Here is a 17,639-nt window from a genome sequence, read left to right as displayed (position 1 = left end):
AGTCGTTGGTAGGTGTCTCACTAGAGAACCAAAAAGAGGATGCAAAGCCATGAGGAGCTCTCTCTTTCTCGATAGGGAAGCAGAAAGTGGAGGACACTATTATTTCCATCAGGGAACTCTGAAAGCAAATGGGGGGAAGAAAGAAGGAATAGTAAGTTAAAATCTTAAGCAAATCTGTACTCATCTTCACAATGTACTCTCAACCATGACTTTTACACTAAATTGGGGGGATCCTCACATACAATTAGCTAGAGGAGTCCTGTATGGCTCTAGGCCCTAACAAAACAAGACATTTAATATCCCCTAAAACTATTTTTTTTTAATTTCCCTAATACATCCCAGTGATCTAATTAGTGCTAAAAGGCACTATACTGTTTGTGGCAATTATCTAAATGATGATTAAATAACAAGCTGTTGGCTAAAGCCAAGTCAAACACACTATCGTAAGAATTGACATTGCTCCACAACCACTAATGCTAAAAATAAAAATGTGCTGTTAGACCTAGAATTCCTTGGGCTCTTTGTATGTTTATTTTTAAATAAGTACGTTTCCAGGCCATTCAAGAGCAGATTCAGGAGAGGGATGCTCATATTCTTTTTACATCACAGTGAGTTTTCATGTGTGCATGTACGAGTGCCTGTGTGTGTGTGTGTGTGTGTGTGTGTGTGTGTGTGTGTGTGTGTGAACATCAGTGCCATCTACTATTGCTCTTAACACTATATTTTGAGACAGTATCTTTCATGGATTCTGGAATTCACTAGTTTGCTAGATTGGCTGGCCAATGAGCCCCAGTTTCTCCCTAGCTTAGTCTCTCAGTACTGGAACTTAATGACACACAGATTTTAACATGGGTAAAGGGAATTTCAACTCAGGTGCCCATGTTGTTATATTGAACACTACAACTGAGTCATCTTCATACACCCAGTGATGTTCATGTTCTGAAATGCATATTATTACAGGGACAGTGGGACAGTGTGAGCAGCACACTGAGATATGAGGCTTTTAAGGAAATGAAGCCTTCTCTAGACACAGGAAGGCCCTTCCAGCCTCTTTCTGTGTCTCTTCTTAGAATTAGACTTCCTTCTATTTATTGTTGCCCAGACCCATTTTTGCAATTCATCGAATTGGTAACATTTGGCCCATGGAAAAGGCTTCTTCCTTCTGCCATTCTTTATCTAGTTGACTCTTCATATTTCAGTGTAGTCATTTGTATTCATGAAAGGCTCACTGGCCTCCAACATAGGTCCCATGTTTATTCAACTCCTCATGACAAACCATTCATTTTATTGTAATAATGGTATAGTTATTCCTGGAGGGTAAAGCACACATTGAGAGAAAGCAATGACAAATTATGTTTGTTTTAATCCTTTCTCTAGTACAGCTCTTGGCATGTGCAGAACAAGGAAAAATGAATCATTGGTGGGCTGGAGAGATGGCTCAGTTGTTGAAAGCATTGACTGCTCTTCCTGGGGCCAGGTTTGATGCTCAACACCTATATTTCAGCTTACAACCAACTCTAACTCCAGTTCCTAGAAATCTGATGCCTTCCTGCCCTCTTGAGCTCCATGATCCATGCAAGCAAACTGTCATATTTTTTTTAAAAATCAATAATTAAAAGAGTTAATTTGTTCCTTAAATCAACAAGCAACTATCACCACCACCACTACCACCATGCATGTCTAAGAAGAATGCAGCCTAAATGTGCTGAAGTTTCTCACCTGTTTTGCTTGCCATTCTCTGTCTGTGCTGAGACCCTTGGACGTGAGAATGTTGCCTTTATTTCAAACTCTCAATTTACAATCTCTTATTAAGGACATAATTTAACACAATATATACTGTTTAAGGAGAAGTTAAATAATTTTAACTATTAAAACAACAATTACTAATTTTGACTAGTATGATTTCATGTTGGAAGAGTTATCCACAGTTATAGTTAACTAAATAGGACATAGGATCAAACTTCAGTCATTAAAAAGGAAATGATTAAAATATAGGATGTAGGCTAGATTTCACAGAAGACAACAAGCAAATACAAGAACTTGGTTTTTTTTTTTTTTTTGTCTTTGGTTATATTTCATGTTTTAGGTAGCATGCTTCTATGTAACTCAGAATTGTCTTAAATTGAAGATCCTCTTGCCTCAGACTCCTAAGTACCAATATTTCAGATAGATATGTATTATTACATTTGACTATGGTTAAAGTATTTTTACCATTAGACAAAGAGTTCAGAAGTTTTTTGTTGGGATATGAGAAAAGACAAGCATTTAGAGCAGAGAAAAGAAAGTCACAAATGGGGGAAGCCATTTATAGCATCTGGACCTCAGTGATTCAAATCTGAGCTGTGACATAAGGACAAATTTAGTGTATGCAAGAATGACAGGAAAAGAGCCACTGGAATTTGAAGATTTGTATAAAGAATAAAAGCAACACTCTCAAAGATGGACTACTGTTTAGTGGCTAAGTCACCATAAGAATGCTAAATTTTGTTTTATTTTCATGCTATCTTCAAACGTAAGGAACTGAAAAGAAAACATGGTTTGAAAGAAGAAAAGATGTACCACATTTTCTGTATCCATTCCTCTGTTGAGGGACATCTGTGTTCTTCCAGCTTCTGGCTATTATAAATAAGGCTGCTATGAGTATAGTGGAGCATGTGTCCTTATTACCAGTTGGAACATCTTCTGGGTATATGCACAAGAGAGGTATTGTTGGATCTTCCACATTTACACGATGGAGTACTACTCAGCTATAAATAAAACAATGAATTTATGAAATTCGTAGGCAAATGGATGTATCTGGAGGATATCATCCTGAGTGAGGTAACCCAATCACAAAATAACTCACTTGATATGCACTCACTGATAAGTGAATATTAGCCCAGAAACTTAGAATACCCAAGATACAATTTGCAAAAGACAAGAAAACCAAGAACGAAGATACTTCATTCCTCCTTAGAAGAGGTAACAAAATACCCGTGGAAGGATTTACAGAGTCAAAGTTTGGTGCTGAGATGAAAGGATGGACCATCCAGATCCATCCCATAATCAGTCACCAATCGCAGACATTATAGCATATGCCAGCAAGATTTTGCTGAAAGGACCCTGATATAGCTGTCTCTTGTGAGGCTATGTAGTGCCTGGCAAATACAGAAGTAGATGCTCACAGTCACCTATTGGATGGAACACAGGGCCCCCAATGGAGGAGCTAGATAAAGTACCCAAGGAGCTATAGGGGTCTGCAACCCTATAGGTGGAACAATAATATGAACTAACCAGAGCTCATGTCTCTAGCTGCATATGTAGCAGAAGATGGCCTAGTCGGCCATCATTGGGAAGAGAGGCCTCTTGATATTGCAAACTTTATATGCCCTAGTATAGGGGAACACCAGGGCCAAGAAGTGGGAGTGAGTGGGTAGGGGAGCAGAGTGGGGGGAGGGACTTTTGGTATAACATTGGAACTGTAAATGAAGAAAATATCTAATAAAAATTTTTTTTAAAAAAGAAAAAAAAGGAAGAAGGAAAGAAAGGAATGAGCTTGTTTTTATATGATCTCAACTTGAGATTCCAAAGGAAAGCCAATGGATATTATCAGGAGTTAGAGAAAAACATGGAACAGAGTTTTGCAGAAATCTGAGATAGTCTGAAGGATGGTTTACATGAAAACTGAAGTAAGGGAGCAGATAAAATGGATGGAAAGGAATAGGAAAGGAATAAGAGAAAGGGATAAGAGGCTGAAGCATGGAGGACACCCACACCTAAATTACAAGAAAAGGACAGAACAACCAACTTAAAATCAGAAGCTGAATATTAATAGGAATAGAGGAGGGATGAAGCTGCACTGTTTAGGAATCACAGCATTCAGTCTCCGTATGAAGATAATGGCTTCTGGGGGGACATGTGGGAAATGCTCAGCAATAAGAAGATCTGGAAGAGAAAGATAGATGATAGATGGATGGAAGCTGTTTCTCTCTAGAATATTAATTAAAAGACTGGGAAATAGAGTGTTAAGCCAAGGAGTTAGAGATCCCAGATACTAGACCACCAACCAAGGACTGTACAGGGAGGGATTCATGGTTCTAGATACATATGTAGCAGAGGATGGCTTTGTCTGACATCAGTAGGAGGGAAGGCCCTTGGTCCTCTGGAGGTTTGATGCCCCAGCATCAAAGGTGGTGATGTGTGAGTAGGTAGGTGGAAGACCATCCTCATAGAGGCAAAAGGGAGGGAGAGAGAGAAGATGGGATGGGAGGGGGTTTTGGAGGGGTAACAGGGAAGGGGAATATCATTTGTGATATAAACAAATGGAATGATTAATAAAAAGGTTAATAAAATGTTTTTGTGATTATTTACAAGTAGAAAAGATAAAAATATATTTGAAAAAGTCATGAGTAATGCAGGGTTGACTCAGTAGTGAAGAGCACATGTGGATCTTTTAGAGGACCTAGGTTCAGTTACTCCAGGCCACATCATAGCTCACAATCTTAATTCCGGTTCTAAGGGATCTAGTCCACTCTTTTAACTTTTGTGAGAGCCAAACATACATGTTGGACTTAGATACTTGCAAATAAAGCACTCATAACCATAAAAATAAACAGATAAATCTTTTTAAAATAAATAGAAAACCATGAGAACAGAAAACAACTTAAAGAAGAGAAGGAGTACAGAACGGCCAGAAGACTCAGAGAGGAGAGTGTGAGCCCTCACCTGAAGTTCTAGCTTTTGCTTTGAGAAAGGAGCTAAGGGAGAGGAAATACCACAAGTGAAGGTACAGAGCTGCAGAGGAAGGCTGGGGGAAAGTGTTATAGAAGTCAGAAGAAGAAAGTAAGCATTGAAAACATACTGAATGGCTACTTAATGGCTTATATGTAGGATGTACACCTATACAAGAGGTCTCTGCCCTCAGAAGGACTTAGGCAATGGATGGGCTCAAAAGTACCAAACAGTAGATGCTTATCATAAGATACCACTTGAGAGGCTGATGAGCTTAAAAAGATAACTGAGGACTGGATATGAAATATGGTTGTTCAATAGTTCCAAACTAGGACACCAAGCTGAGGGGTTGTCCATACTCTCATTCAGTCATGAATCTAATCTTGAAACCTGGAAACATCCCCATTTTTTCACCATAAATAAGAATTCCTGTTTAGACTTTCAACAATCAGAGGGTCTTCACAAAGGAGGATTGTGCTATTCATAAAATTTCATTTGCAACATTATAGCTTTAAAAAGCCATTTATTTTTAATTGAAAAAACTTTAGATCTATGTATACACTGTTCGGTGATTAAATCAAGCTAATCCAATTAACATATAATTAAATCAGATACTTATCATTTATTTAGGCCTAGATATGTGTTTTACTAAAATGGAATAATAAAATTATACTTTTCTGTCTGAACCTGTTTTAGCTCATTTCAAGGTTCCAGACAACTCAATCTGAAAGACTACTACTGATTTTGCAAAGCAATTCATATTTGTCCTCAATGTTGAGGATTAAAAGAAAAATGTAGAGACCTACTAACCCCAAGCTATAGGGGCAATAATAATGAAGTATTTTTTATACAATATTAAAACAACATTATCCATTTGTGATGAATTTATAAGGCTGCTTTTTTTGAATACTTGAATAGTAAGAACACTTACTATCGTCAAACAAACAACAGTGCTATTTGTGTTCCCACACTTGAAAATGAAGCTGAACATTATTTGAAAGTATTTGACCAACTTAAGATGTAGCCAGATAAAATGATAACTAAGAAAAAGATAGATAAAAGGGAGATTGGCATCACCTTCAGAGGATGGGAAACATTTAAACACTTACAAAGAAAACGCATATAATTAAATGTTTCACCAGAAGAAAGTAATTTCATTTTTCTTCCTGTGACAGTTTAATAGACTGAAATTCTTTAGCAATTTAGTTTTATCGAGCTATTTTCTCCTGAAGTCTCCACATCATTACATATTGTCTAAATCATCTAGCAAATTTAATACTTGCTTTCACTCTAGTAAAACTGTCCTTGGGCTTTCTTCTGAGTTTATTCTTAAATTCTTTTATTAACAAGACTAAGAGCCCTGAGAAAGGAATCTCAAATTCCCAGTTAACATGTGACTGTACAGGTAGGTGGGCTCCCCAGCATTTCCTGCCTCAACTATCTTGTATATCCTTGTGGTGTTAAGCCGGTTAACTCTGTAAACAGCTCAGCTTCATGCCCCCTCTTAGTGCATGGATACTCTGATAAGTATTCTGATAAGCTTGCTGCTCCTGAACTTGACTTATACTCGTAAAAATCAGGTTCCATGTGTGTTTGGCTTTGGTTACATAACCATGCATCTTCTGCTGCAAATAACTCTTGTATCTATGGTAGGACCGGGAAGAGATAAGAAAAGGGACCATACTTCTTTGAGGGTTGGATTTTGATTTTCCACTCTGCTTCCTCGGTCAGTGGTGGTGGGTGGGTGTGGGAAGGACAGCCAGCAGGCCAGAAATGCCAAGTGAACATCCCTCTGCTGAGCAGAGCAGCTCTAAAGAGAAAGGGGAGGGAGCAGAAGACATAGGTTGTTAGCACCTCCCATCCTCAGATATGAGCTACATCTGAGGCTTCGCTATCACAGCTCCATCTCCAGGCCTCTTCTTACTTTTACTCTCAGGCTGTTCCTCACGAGGTTCTCTAAGTCAGCATCCTCAAATGTATAGCTATAGCTCAGGCAGGCCTGGAACTGAGATAGTCTAGTCTTGGCCTCCTGGAGTAGCTGAGATTGTAGAACGGCATTACCCAGCTTGCTGTCTCTTTTACTTTCTGAGGCCCCTAAGTGCTGTATCTTTCCATGGCAACTGCACTGACAACTGTAACTTCCTTGGAGCTAATGGGAAGAAGGGGAATTGGACTTCAAATACTCTCCACCTTCTTTGAGACTGTCTTTCCTGTCGATAATAGAAAGGATACTGTAACAGGTCTCACTCTCTAAAGAGGCAATGAGTTCACAGGCAGTGTTAGAGAGTCTCCAGGTTTTAGGGAAGCAGGAGGAAAAGTAGAACAAGTGGGTTTCTTCCTTTTAATCGTCCCTTCCTTTACCAATGCCCTTTATCATCTCTGAGGGAGCTTTAGCCGTTCCTGGGAACATTCTTCAGAAATATCCCTGGTGGCCACCTCTGACTTATTCATTAATACCAAGCCAGTTCCTGATTACAGTCTGTCAGAGTGTTTATTATCTTCTTGTTTTAAGAGACAGGAAAGATAGGAATGTTCCAGTCTTGACGTGAGGCGCCACGTCTGCCGTAAGCTTAAAATAGTACACAAATGGCCTAATAATTGCCTGGCATGGTTAAGCAGGCAATAAGAAGGCCCGGATAGATGAGGAGATAGCTATCTTCTTTCAAACAGGACCCTCTGAGAAGTTACATAACTAACTTTTTAATCTACCACCAGCAGTTCTGAGAACTTGCCAACCATTGTTTTCTAGCGGGACAAAGAACTTAGGCTTGCCATGTGGAACCGTGACAACAACCACCTATCTTATAAAGATGAGATTTAAGAACAGACACTTCTGTTTCAATAACAACCTTAAATTCTAAACCTGCTATGATTCGCAACATTAATGCAGTTTTCAAATGGAAAGAGAAAGCAATGTCCAAGCAATCAAAAATCTTAGGAAGGTCCAGAAGGGAGAGTACAGCTGTAAGTGAGCATGGATCTATGTTGCTAAGGAGTCGCCACTTTTTAAGTGATTTGTTACAAACCACGTTTCAAAACCCACTACTCAGCGAGAGAGAAAAATGAAGTGTGAAGAGAGAAATTCACTGTGAACAAAGTAACTCTTGCCAAAACTGTATATTAAGATTTCAGAAACCTGTAACCAACTTAATCTGACTGCAGTACAGGCTCACAAAAGTTTCTCAAAGCACAGATTCCGTGGCCCATCCCCAGACGGCCTGCTCCAGTGCACCTGCAATGGGACCCTAACATGAGTATTTTTTAACAAGATATCAGGTAATACTAGATCAATTGTGTGCAGATACATTTGAATGGTACTGGAATTAGCAAGGCTTGCTCACTCAGACTTGTCAGAACAAAAGAAAGATAGTACTGATATTCTATAGTCAGACACAGCCAAGCCTTCCACCTCTGAGGTACACACTGCAAGATGGACATCAGCACCTTTCTCCTTGATAATAACCCTGATTTTCAAACCATTCACTTGCATAAAAGTAGCCAATCAAAACACAAAGAAATCTGACGATCAGTCCTACCATCAAGGTAGATACATATTTCACAGCATCCCTCTATATCAGGAATTCCTCTATTCTTAGGAACTCAGGAAAAGAAACAAGCCGGTAATTAACATCTCTAAAACTTCTATAGTGTCACAGGTAAAGCCTGTTCTTATTAAAAGTTACATGTCCCTTGTCGGATACGAGTACCACTATGTGCATGGGTGCATACACACACATACACAAGCACCCCTCTTTTATAATGAGAAAGGGTACGAAAGTGGAGCTGTGTGCCTCTTCACTGGGATGTCTACAAAACCTTGGTCTTATGGTAGCATCTTGTACTAAAAGAGAAATACTTAAAATAGAGGACTAAAAAAGATTTTTTACCAAATTATTGAAAATAAAGGTATCACTTAGAAGTTATTACAGTCCTAAGCCAAGGGATTCCATGTGCCCTGCATATTGATACACACTTACTTGTAGGACAATGGAGATCCCATAGAGGCAACCTAGTGACTCTCCTCCTTTATAAGGTGTATTCAGAGGGACTGCTGTGAAGAGGCAAGGGTTATATGGGACATCCTTAACTCTCACTCAGTTTTGCTGTGTATGTAAACTAAAGTAAAATATCTTAAAATGTGTGTTTAATATAAACAAAAATGTGACTGATGTGACTCTCCTCTCCATACAACCCAGAACCTCTCAACAGCTTCCCTTTGTGCCAAATGATCACTTAACATCTTGCAGTCCACACTTCATTCATGTTGGAGACATTAGCATAAACATTAAAGGCAGGGAAGGGAGAGCCTGAGTATAGGACCTGGTTGATTATTTAAAACTCACTTTTCCCCATATACTCTCCCTACATAGTCAGTGCTTGGGGCCAGAGCTGCTCTGCAAGTCCCAGGTTATAGTGGAAAGCTAATTGGGCTTTAAGCAAGTATAGCTTAAATCAAGGGGCCACAGAAAAATGGGTGCTATGTGCCTAGGAGCAGCTAAAAAATCCTATAAATTTTGCAAAGACATTCACTGTATTTTAAAGATGTCCAAAGAATATGGAAGGGTAGTAGCCAAACACAAAACCATAAACTTCCCCCAAAACTTTATGAAGTTATTCAAGATCTTGTTGTAACATTTTGAGCATGAACAACATTGTGTGGTGATCTTAAAGTTTAGACACACCTTCTTGACATTATTTTTCTGTTTTTTTAAAAATATGTATTGTAATTAAATAAAATGTAGCATTGCAGGGCATAGAATGTAATACCTAGTATTCCACTCTTCAGGAGGCTGAGGCAGGAGGATTGCCAGAGTATAAGGCAAGCCTTGGCTATAGTTTTCCCACACTTATTCCTGACAGAACTGTGAGGATCTAAAGATCTCATCCTATACAATGCCCCGTCCCTTAAGTTCAACTGCATCATCTGTGTGTGTCATTGTTGCAAGACCTCAATCTCTCTGAGTCTACTAGAACTAATCTACATAAGTCACATCCTTTAGACTCTGCTAGCTAAGTCCTTTGCTACCTGGGATGCCTACTGACATGGTTTAAAGATTAAGCCTTAAGTTTGCTGAAGCTCTTGACTGTTCTATAGTTTATGCTTGCTTAAAATGTTTCTTAACTTTATCATCTTTGCCATGTAAGAACCAAAGACTTTTCAAAGCAATCACGTGTTGGTTGCCTTCTGTTTAATAGTTCTTCCCCAGTTTCTCTCACTCCTTTACTGTTAGTATTCTCAAGGAAACAAGCCGGCATCTTCAACACATAGCTTGCAACCCTCCCCATGTGTTAGGTATGTTCTTCACTTCCTCCATAACCACCCGCCACAGTGTGGCTAGACTTCCTGCTACTACTGAAACACTGAGCCGCAGCCTCCCAGTGATCAGTAATGGTTTCCTCAGTCTTCTGCATTTAACACTCTCTGCAAAGCTCAAAGGTTTGTGGCCACTGGGTTTCAAGTACATTAAGTAAGGCACAACACTCCTAGAAGTTCAATTCCTTTTCGTCTTTGACTATTTTCGGGTTCAAAATCCAACTCAATGCTTCCTTTGTTATTGTCAATACTCCTGCCTTTATTTACCAAAGTCTATATCTAAGTTGATACCTAACAATATGTTTCTGAACCGTGACTTTAAACAGTAACATCATGGGTTCTCTGGGTTGAGAATCTGAGTACTGTACAGCTTTGCTGGGTGCTGTTAGTACCAGCATTCGAAAGTAACTGTGGTCAAGTTGACGAGTGGCCTGTAGTCTTACCCAAAGGCTCAGATGAAGGAAACGAGCAATGAAATTAATTCTTGACTCACATCTGAGATTACATGGGAAGTTTTGGTCCCTTCTACATGGACAGCTCTACATGGCAGCTAGATTCTTCCATAGCAATTGATCAGTGGAAGAACAAAGACACACTCTAGAAGAAATCCAGTCTCAAATAATCTAATCTTGATGGCATTGCACAATCATATTCTGCATATTATCCACCATGTTCCATCTTATTAGAAGGAATTAATGATTAATCAGAGGAACCTGCATCCAAAAGGAAGAGGTTAAAATGGGTGTAAATGCCACAGAAAAGAATTATTGGTGCTAATCATAAAGATGGCCTACCACAATGTATTACAGTCTCTGTAAAGATTAACTGAGTTAAAATATAAAGATTGCAAAAAATGTACAATATATACAATAAATCCACTGTGAATACATATTATACTACCATGTTTATGTTAAGTAGAAGACATCAACCATTCCAGAAACAGATGAAAAATTGTAAGCTTTGTGATATGCTTAGCATCTCTTTTACATATTCATTTTATGTGTGCAGTTGGGGGAATTTGATAGTTTTAAATCCTTTAAGAATGAAAAATTGATTCTCAACTATAAGAAGTTTACCAAAAGAACCCACAGGTCTTAGCTTGCTAATTCCTGTCATTAAGACACAAGTTTGAGGGCAACAAAGAAATGACCATGTTAGACCATCCACTACCCCATTGCTTGTGTATTGATGGGAGAGAGAGGGTGGCATCTAGCATATCAGCAGTGCTTCAAATACCAGGGAGGGATGACCTCTCCCTTCCTGTGAAAATGCCACAATTTTCCTTTACCAAAACAATTTTAATAGATGCAAGTAGAGAAAGTAGACCACAGAATCTAAGAAGGAATCTAAAAAGCTGGGTAGAATTACCTAAGTTGATATGTAGCCAATTCATAGCTGCTGCATACAGGGAAAAATAATGTGATCTATTACACTCAAGAGAAAATTTGATCATGATTGCATGTTCAAGTCTAAGATACAATTTCCAGGAAAAAATGCATGTGGATCATATTGTTAGCTTGGATTCCAAGTCTTTTAGACTAGTAAGAGCTGCCACAGATAGGAAGTTTCAACTGGTGGGAAATTGAGCCCAAACTTATTAATATATCTATCCAGTCAGACTTGAACACAGTTTTTCCAAACTAGATTCTCCAACATTATAAAACAAATCATCATGTTGAAGCTAAATAGGTATTAGAAATGGGTCTACAAGAGCAGGTTATGCCTCATGTTGGACTTTGGAACATGGAAAGCCGTGTTAGCATATACCTAATATTCAAAAGAAGTAGTGTTTCCCCTATAATCATCTTACTCAATCTTTGTAGAGAATTGAACTTGGAAAAGGGCAACAGGAACAAGGTATTGGGCATGAATGTTATTTCTAAACTGTGATCTATTAGTACTTTCTACACCGTACCTTGGTGTTAAAAACATTTCTTTCTGAATCCACGTCTTTGCTGAGCCAGAATGAGGAGAAGATTTACAATGGCAAATAATTAGTAGCTTCCAGGGTGGAGGAGTGTACACGGCAGAAACCTACCACTCCTCTAGTATGCAAATGTGCATTTTTATCATCTCAAACTTATTGACAGATAATTTCATGTGAGTAAAAAATATCTACTACAAAACAGCTTTCACAGTTTATGAATACTGATACAATATATACAATAAATCCATTGTGAATACATATTATACGACCATGTTTATGTTAAGTAGAAGACATCATTTTAACACAAAATATGAATCTCTTAAATCCTCAGATAATATTCTTCTGGTGGTTCACAAATTAGAGGTTAAATGGTCTACTCAGTTACTGACAAAAATCATTAGGTATGGGGTTCACATTACATTTTGATGTAACACAGGATAATCACCTCAGGAAATGCCTTTATTCTGAAACAGATTATTCCCACAACTTTTATTCAATTTCATAACTATTTACTCTATACCTAGGGTTGGAGAAGAGATTAGAAGTCCAGAAAAAGAATTTTAGAAAGCCACATATATCAATCTCTACAGCCATGCAATGTTCCTTTAAGAGTGTTAGGGAAAATATTCCAGGACTCTTGACCCCAGGCTTCTGAGTATCATGTATAGGAAGTCACTCAAGTCATTACTATTACACCCTGCCATGTAAAACATTACTTTGTAGAAAGTTGGGTGATACTAAAATCCATGACAAGAGTTCCCTGTATCTCCCAACACAAAGAATCAAGTTCCAATGACTTGAATACTCAAGACACTGGGATGAAATTTGTTCATCTACTTAAGGTTCTGTAAGAATACCTATGAGCTGGTACTCTGGCAACCTAAGTCCTAAAATCAAAGATTACTAACACCATGTGTACCTCTACTAGAAATATGAAGCACCAACAAGAAATAGCAGCTCTTTGGGACATGTTTTATGATTCTCTGATGTTTACTCTGTATCAGGAACAATCCTGACTCTCAAATCCTGGAAGAATTAAATAGATCTACATCAAGACATAAATACTGTTTAGCTGGCATAAAAGGATAAGCAAGAAAGACTAGATCTATCATAGTAGCCAAAGAAAGCTAATCATCCAATAACTGTGCATTTGGAGGAACATGGATGTTCTAGAGGAAGGTTGGAGGCTACATATAGAAATAGTCCTTGGTCCTGACTATGCATTTGTGAGACTGAGGCCCAGGTCCATCCTTAGCATAGTTCCAACTTGATGGATACGTTGCAGGCTCTAGGGATCTTTCTTTTTGACAAGTCCTAGGTATTTTCAATAAGTGGCTTTGAATGAGAAAACCACAATACAAGAGAAAGAATCTCCATGGCAGTCAGCCCTTGTGTCATATTCTGCTCCATCAAAGCAGATGCATTGAGATAATTACTGACACACTGAAAGGCCAAAACACCGATCATAAGTGAGAAGAACACCCACCACACCCACTGCACTAAGCCATCCTGAGGCTAAAGACTATGGTGCACGCAAAGTAAGTCCTTAGACCACCATAAGGTCTGAAGGAGTAATGCAAAACATACAAGTGATAGAAGCAAGAAACCATTTTCCAGCTGGGCATGACTGCATGCATATACAGAAATATGTGGCACTTTTGTGTGGAGCCTCGCACATCTAGAAGCTAAAGTTTAATTCAAAGTTCATCAGGATAGGAAGGTAGATAGTTGCTTTCACATACCTCCCCATTTTCTTTTTCCAGAACCTTACTGAGGCCATTGACCATCCTTGTGTAGACTCTCCCAGGAGAAGTACACAAGGAGATAGATGCACACCTGAGTACCGGGTCCTACTACTGCTCTTCTTCCAATCTTAATTTCCCCTTTGACATGTTAAGGATATTAGGAGCTACCACAAGTGGTGGCTGTAAGACTGCATCTCAGCACTGTGAATATTACATATGCTCCACAGTGTATTGTTACCACAGTTCCCATTACAATTCTCATACTGTCCGTATCTACACTGCATATCAGTTTTATCTGTTATCTTTTGATGTTCACTAAATTTGGGTTTTCTCCATTGCAAAATGTGAATAGAAAGGGAAGACTTCATAGAGTGAGTGATTTTCCATGAGCTACATACACTCCAAGAAAGGTCTCTGATCTCAGAGAAAATGGTTTGGATACTTTTTGGTCCAGCAACTGATGCCATACTAAATGATTCAGACTCAAGCTGTCATCAGCCTCCCCTGTCTTGGCCTCCATCTAATCCCTCTACAGGCAGTTCCCACTGATCCAGCATGATCCTCCAGCATTAACAACTCAGCTTCGAAGCGCAGTTAAAATACTTTGCAGTTTTCTGGGCCATTCACATGTATTCAGCTTGCTTTGAAATCATTTCGGTTTTCAGTGCTTGAAGTGTAAGCCCTCAGTGAATTCCTTTTTCACTGGTGTATTGTTTTAGTTTTACTTTTTTCTTCCTGTTGTCAATAACACAATTCCAAAGACTAGGTAAGTTATAAATAAAAGGCATTTATTTCACCTTACTACTCTGGAGGCCCAAGGTCATTGGACCACAGCTAATTCTTGCTGGTAGAATCCCAAGTGGTGGATGAGTACTCTATTGTGAAAGGTAAGAAACATGCACCGTGTGTTTCTGGTCTTTCTCCTTCATATAAACCTACAAAGCATCAATTATGCATCTTCCAATAGAATTGCCTCATCTAACTCTAATCATGTCCACTCCTGCAAAGACAGCTAACCTTCCAGGACTTTAAAACAACTATATTTCTACCCATGTAATATTCCAACAGGGATTAGATATCAGTACAAATTTACAGATATGAATCATAAGTCTTACTTGATTTTATCACTGAAATAATTCGAAGTTCGGAGTATCTCAACAGATAAGTAAGTGTCCTTTAAGGATTCTTATAAGTAAATAAGTTTCACAGCTATGCAAGTCCTAGACAATCGTGGTTTCTATTCTCTAACTACACCCTGTTGTGACTGGAAATCCTACCTACAAAGCTGCTCAGACAGGACTGGGCTTTCAGTGACATTTGTGTCCTTCAGGACAAGTGTTCATCAGGACTGCATCTTCACTGCAGAGCACTGATGGCACTTAGCGTCCAAGCAGTGACTGCTGTAAGGAGCAAGGTCCTGGGACTCAATAAAGGCATTGTTCTACTTAATGAGCATTTATTTTGAGAATATTCGAAAGTTTCACCAGTGATGGTTCGCTCTGTTCTTGACTGTTGGTAATCTGTGCAAGGAAACAAGATAGAGCCTTAAAGGAGCTCAAACTTCCGAAGCCTAACCGGCAACCCTGCTCCTCACATTCAGACACATGCTCTATTTTCTTGTAGTTATAATGTAATTAAAAATGACCTCAAATTTCATCTATAATTCTTAGTAATTTTCTACACGTAGGACATAAATAACACTGCATCTAATAACTTTGTGTATCACGGGAAACCCATGCATTTATGAAGACATGTGTTGCTTAATGACAGATGGTGTTCTGGGGAATTAATTTTAAGTGGCCTTTCACAGTATGAGCACCACAAAGTGTGCTAACACAAACTAAAATGACAACTATGTCATAAGTCCAAATAATCGCCCAAGGCCACCATGGTATGAAGAGTACATCACTGACTAATTGTTGCAAAGCAGGGCATAACTTGACTAAATGCTAAACTTCCAAATCTTCACTAGATAAACTAGATCATGGGATAAACTCATCATAGGAAATGGCAGGGCACCATTTGATTTGATACAATATATTTTCAGATGAGGATGCTAGCTTAAATGCTACAAAGACAACTAATATGGGCTTCTATTATTATTACTATTATTATTATCTCACTTGAGAACATTTTCATTTTAAGGTTTTGTTGATGAACTGGTTCTATTATTATAAAAGTCTCTCATGAGTTGGGGAGATGGCTTAGCCATTGGAGTCTAGGCTAATATAAAAGTCCTTCATTCAAAAATTTACAAAAATTTGTTTTTCAAATATTTTGCTTAAACTATGGAGTTCTACCCATGCCTACATCTCTCATGCTATACACATATGAAGGATTATTATTGGTCAATCTCTGATGACTTCATAGTACATATCTTAGACATAATAGTTTAGATGTGAAATGCCACCCACAGTCTCATGTGTTTGGATGCTTGATCCCCAGTTGGAGGCACTGTCTGAGAGATTGTGGAGCCTTTAGAGTGTAATTGATGAACAATTGTCATTGTATCAGATGTTACAATTTATAGATTAGCTCTGGTTCTAGGATGAGGCCCCTCTGCTTCCTTACTATGAAAAGTAACCAGTCATCCCATGCTTCCACTTCCATGGCTGTAGACACGCCCACCACTGTGCTTTCTCTCCCATGAAAGACTGTATCACCTCAAACTGTGAGCCCAAGTTATTCCTACTTCTTTTAAGTTCTTTCTGCCAGGTATTCTGAGAGTGACAAGAAAATAAGTAACACATGAATAAATTTCTTAAAACTTAATGAACACCTGGTTTGGTATTGGACAGGATTCTAAGTTCTACTTAGCTTAACCAAAAAAATAAACAATGCAGATAAATGAGAGGAGAGAGAGAGGGGAGAGAGAGAGAGAGAGAGAGAGAGAGAGAGAGAGAGAGAGAGAGAGAGAGAGAGAGAGAGAGAGAATGTTCTACATGTATTGATATAGTTATTAAAATCATCAGCACTGGCATTTTTTCTTATTTTCCTTATCTGTAAATTTTGAAAAGTACAATTCTAGATGGTGAGATGATAGAATAAATCATTGCTAAATAATTGTTAAATAATGCCTTTAAATTACTTAGAACTATAAAGGGACAGGGAAATAAAGAATTAAAACAAAGTATGTGCTACAACAGCTCCTATGTGTGTAAATTATGGTAGGAACAAGGTTAAAATGAAAAGAGATGATCATAGATTCAGATCTTAACTATAAATATTTTTCTACATATGCTATTGGGCAAACTTTGTATTTATGCCTAAGTTTCCAGTCATTATTAGAAGGGCACAAAATATACAAGGAGGAGCAAACAGATAACGCCTCCAGTTCACGATTTTTAATCAGCTACCCAAAAAGATGCAGAGAGCTGAAATACCCCCAGAGAACTTTGGATGTTGTAGGAGAAGCCCATCCACATATTTTCTAATACTAGCCAAAAATCACAGATACCTGTAAGAATTCAAGATTGAGGCTTCTGCATCTATTTCAGCAGTTCTCTACAAACAGCCCTGTGACTCTTCTCCTTCCTCGTGCTCTTAAATGCTTTCATCGGAAAGCAACGTTCGCAGAAGAGACCTGGGTTTTGGTACTAGCCCAACAAAGGGCAATGGGTGGAGGCAGATTCCACTTACACAGACTTGCCTGGGTGCTGCTTCCAGACACAGCTAATGCTTCGTGAAAAGCAATTTTAGTGACTCAGTTGGCTGATCACTTGCCTAGAGGCCATGACCTAAGTGCATTGCTAGGTCCAAGTTCTCCAGATGTTCTTGATCCTATTTGGAATACACATGCCAGAAACCCTGGAAAGCAGCAGCCTTTTCAGAAAAGCAATTCTGACTTGGTGGTCAGATGGGAGCCATCTGTTGGAAGCCACCACCCATCTCAAAGCCACCTTTCTTACTAGCTACAGGGGTCCAGAGGTCAGATTTCTTGGGA

The 17,639-nt window shown here is 38.6% G+C and overlaps 1 protein-coding gene across 4 annotated transcripts in view; it reads right to left on the bottom strand.

The window, feature by feature from the left end:
- Adamtsl1 (ADAMTS-like 1) overlaps positions 1 to 17,639 on the bottom strand; it is a 914,539-nt gene that overhangs the window by 791,472 nt on the left and 105,428 nt on the right. For 3 of the 4 annotated variants that reach the window (XM_006538374.2, XM_006538376.2, XM_006538375.2), the window contains exon 2: positions 6,395 to 6,520. The exons of the other annotated variant lie outside the window; for it this stretch is intronic. In XM_006538374.2, coding sequence (XP_006538437.1) covers positions 6,395 to 6,520 — 126 coding nt within the window. The remainder of the gene's footprint in view (positions 1 to 6,394; positions 6,521 to 17,639) is intronic. 4 annotated transcript variants of the gene reach the window in all.

Source organism: Mus musculus, chromosome 4 (genome assembly GCF_000001635.26).
Source record: "Mus musculus strain C57BL/6J chromosome 4, GRCm38.p6 C57BL/6J".
NCBI classification, from domain to species: domain Eukaryota; kingdom Metazoa; phylum Chordata; class Mammalia; order Rodentia; family Muridae; genus Mus; species Mus musculus.
Note: the sequence above shows the minus strand (reverse complement) of the source record. Positions and strands in the feature narration are given on the sequence as shown.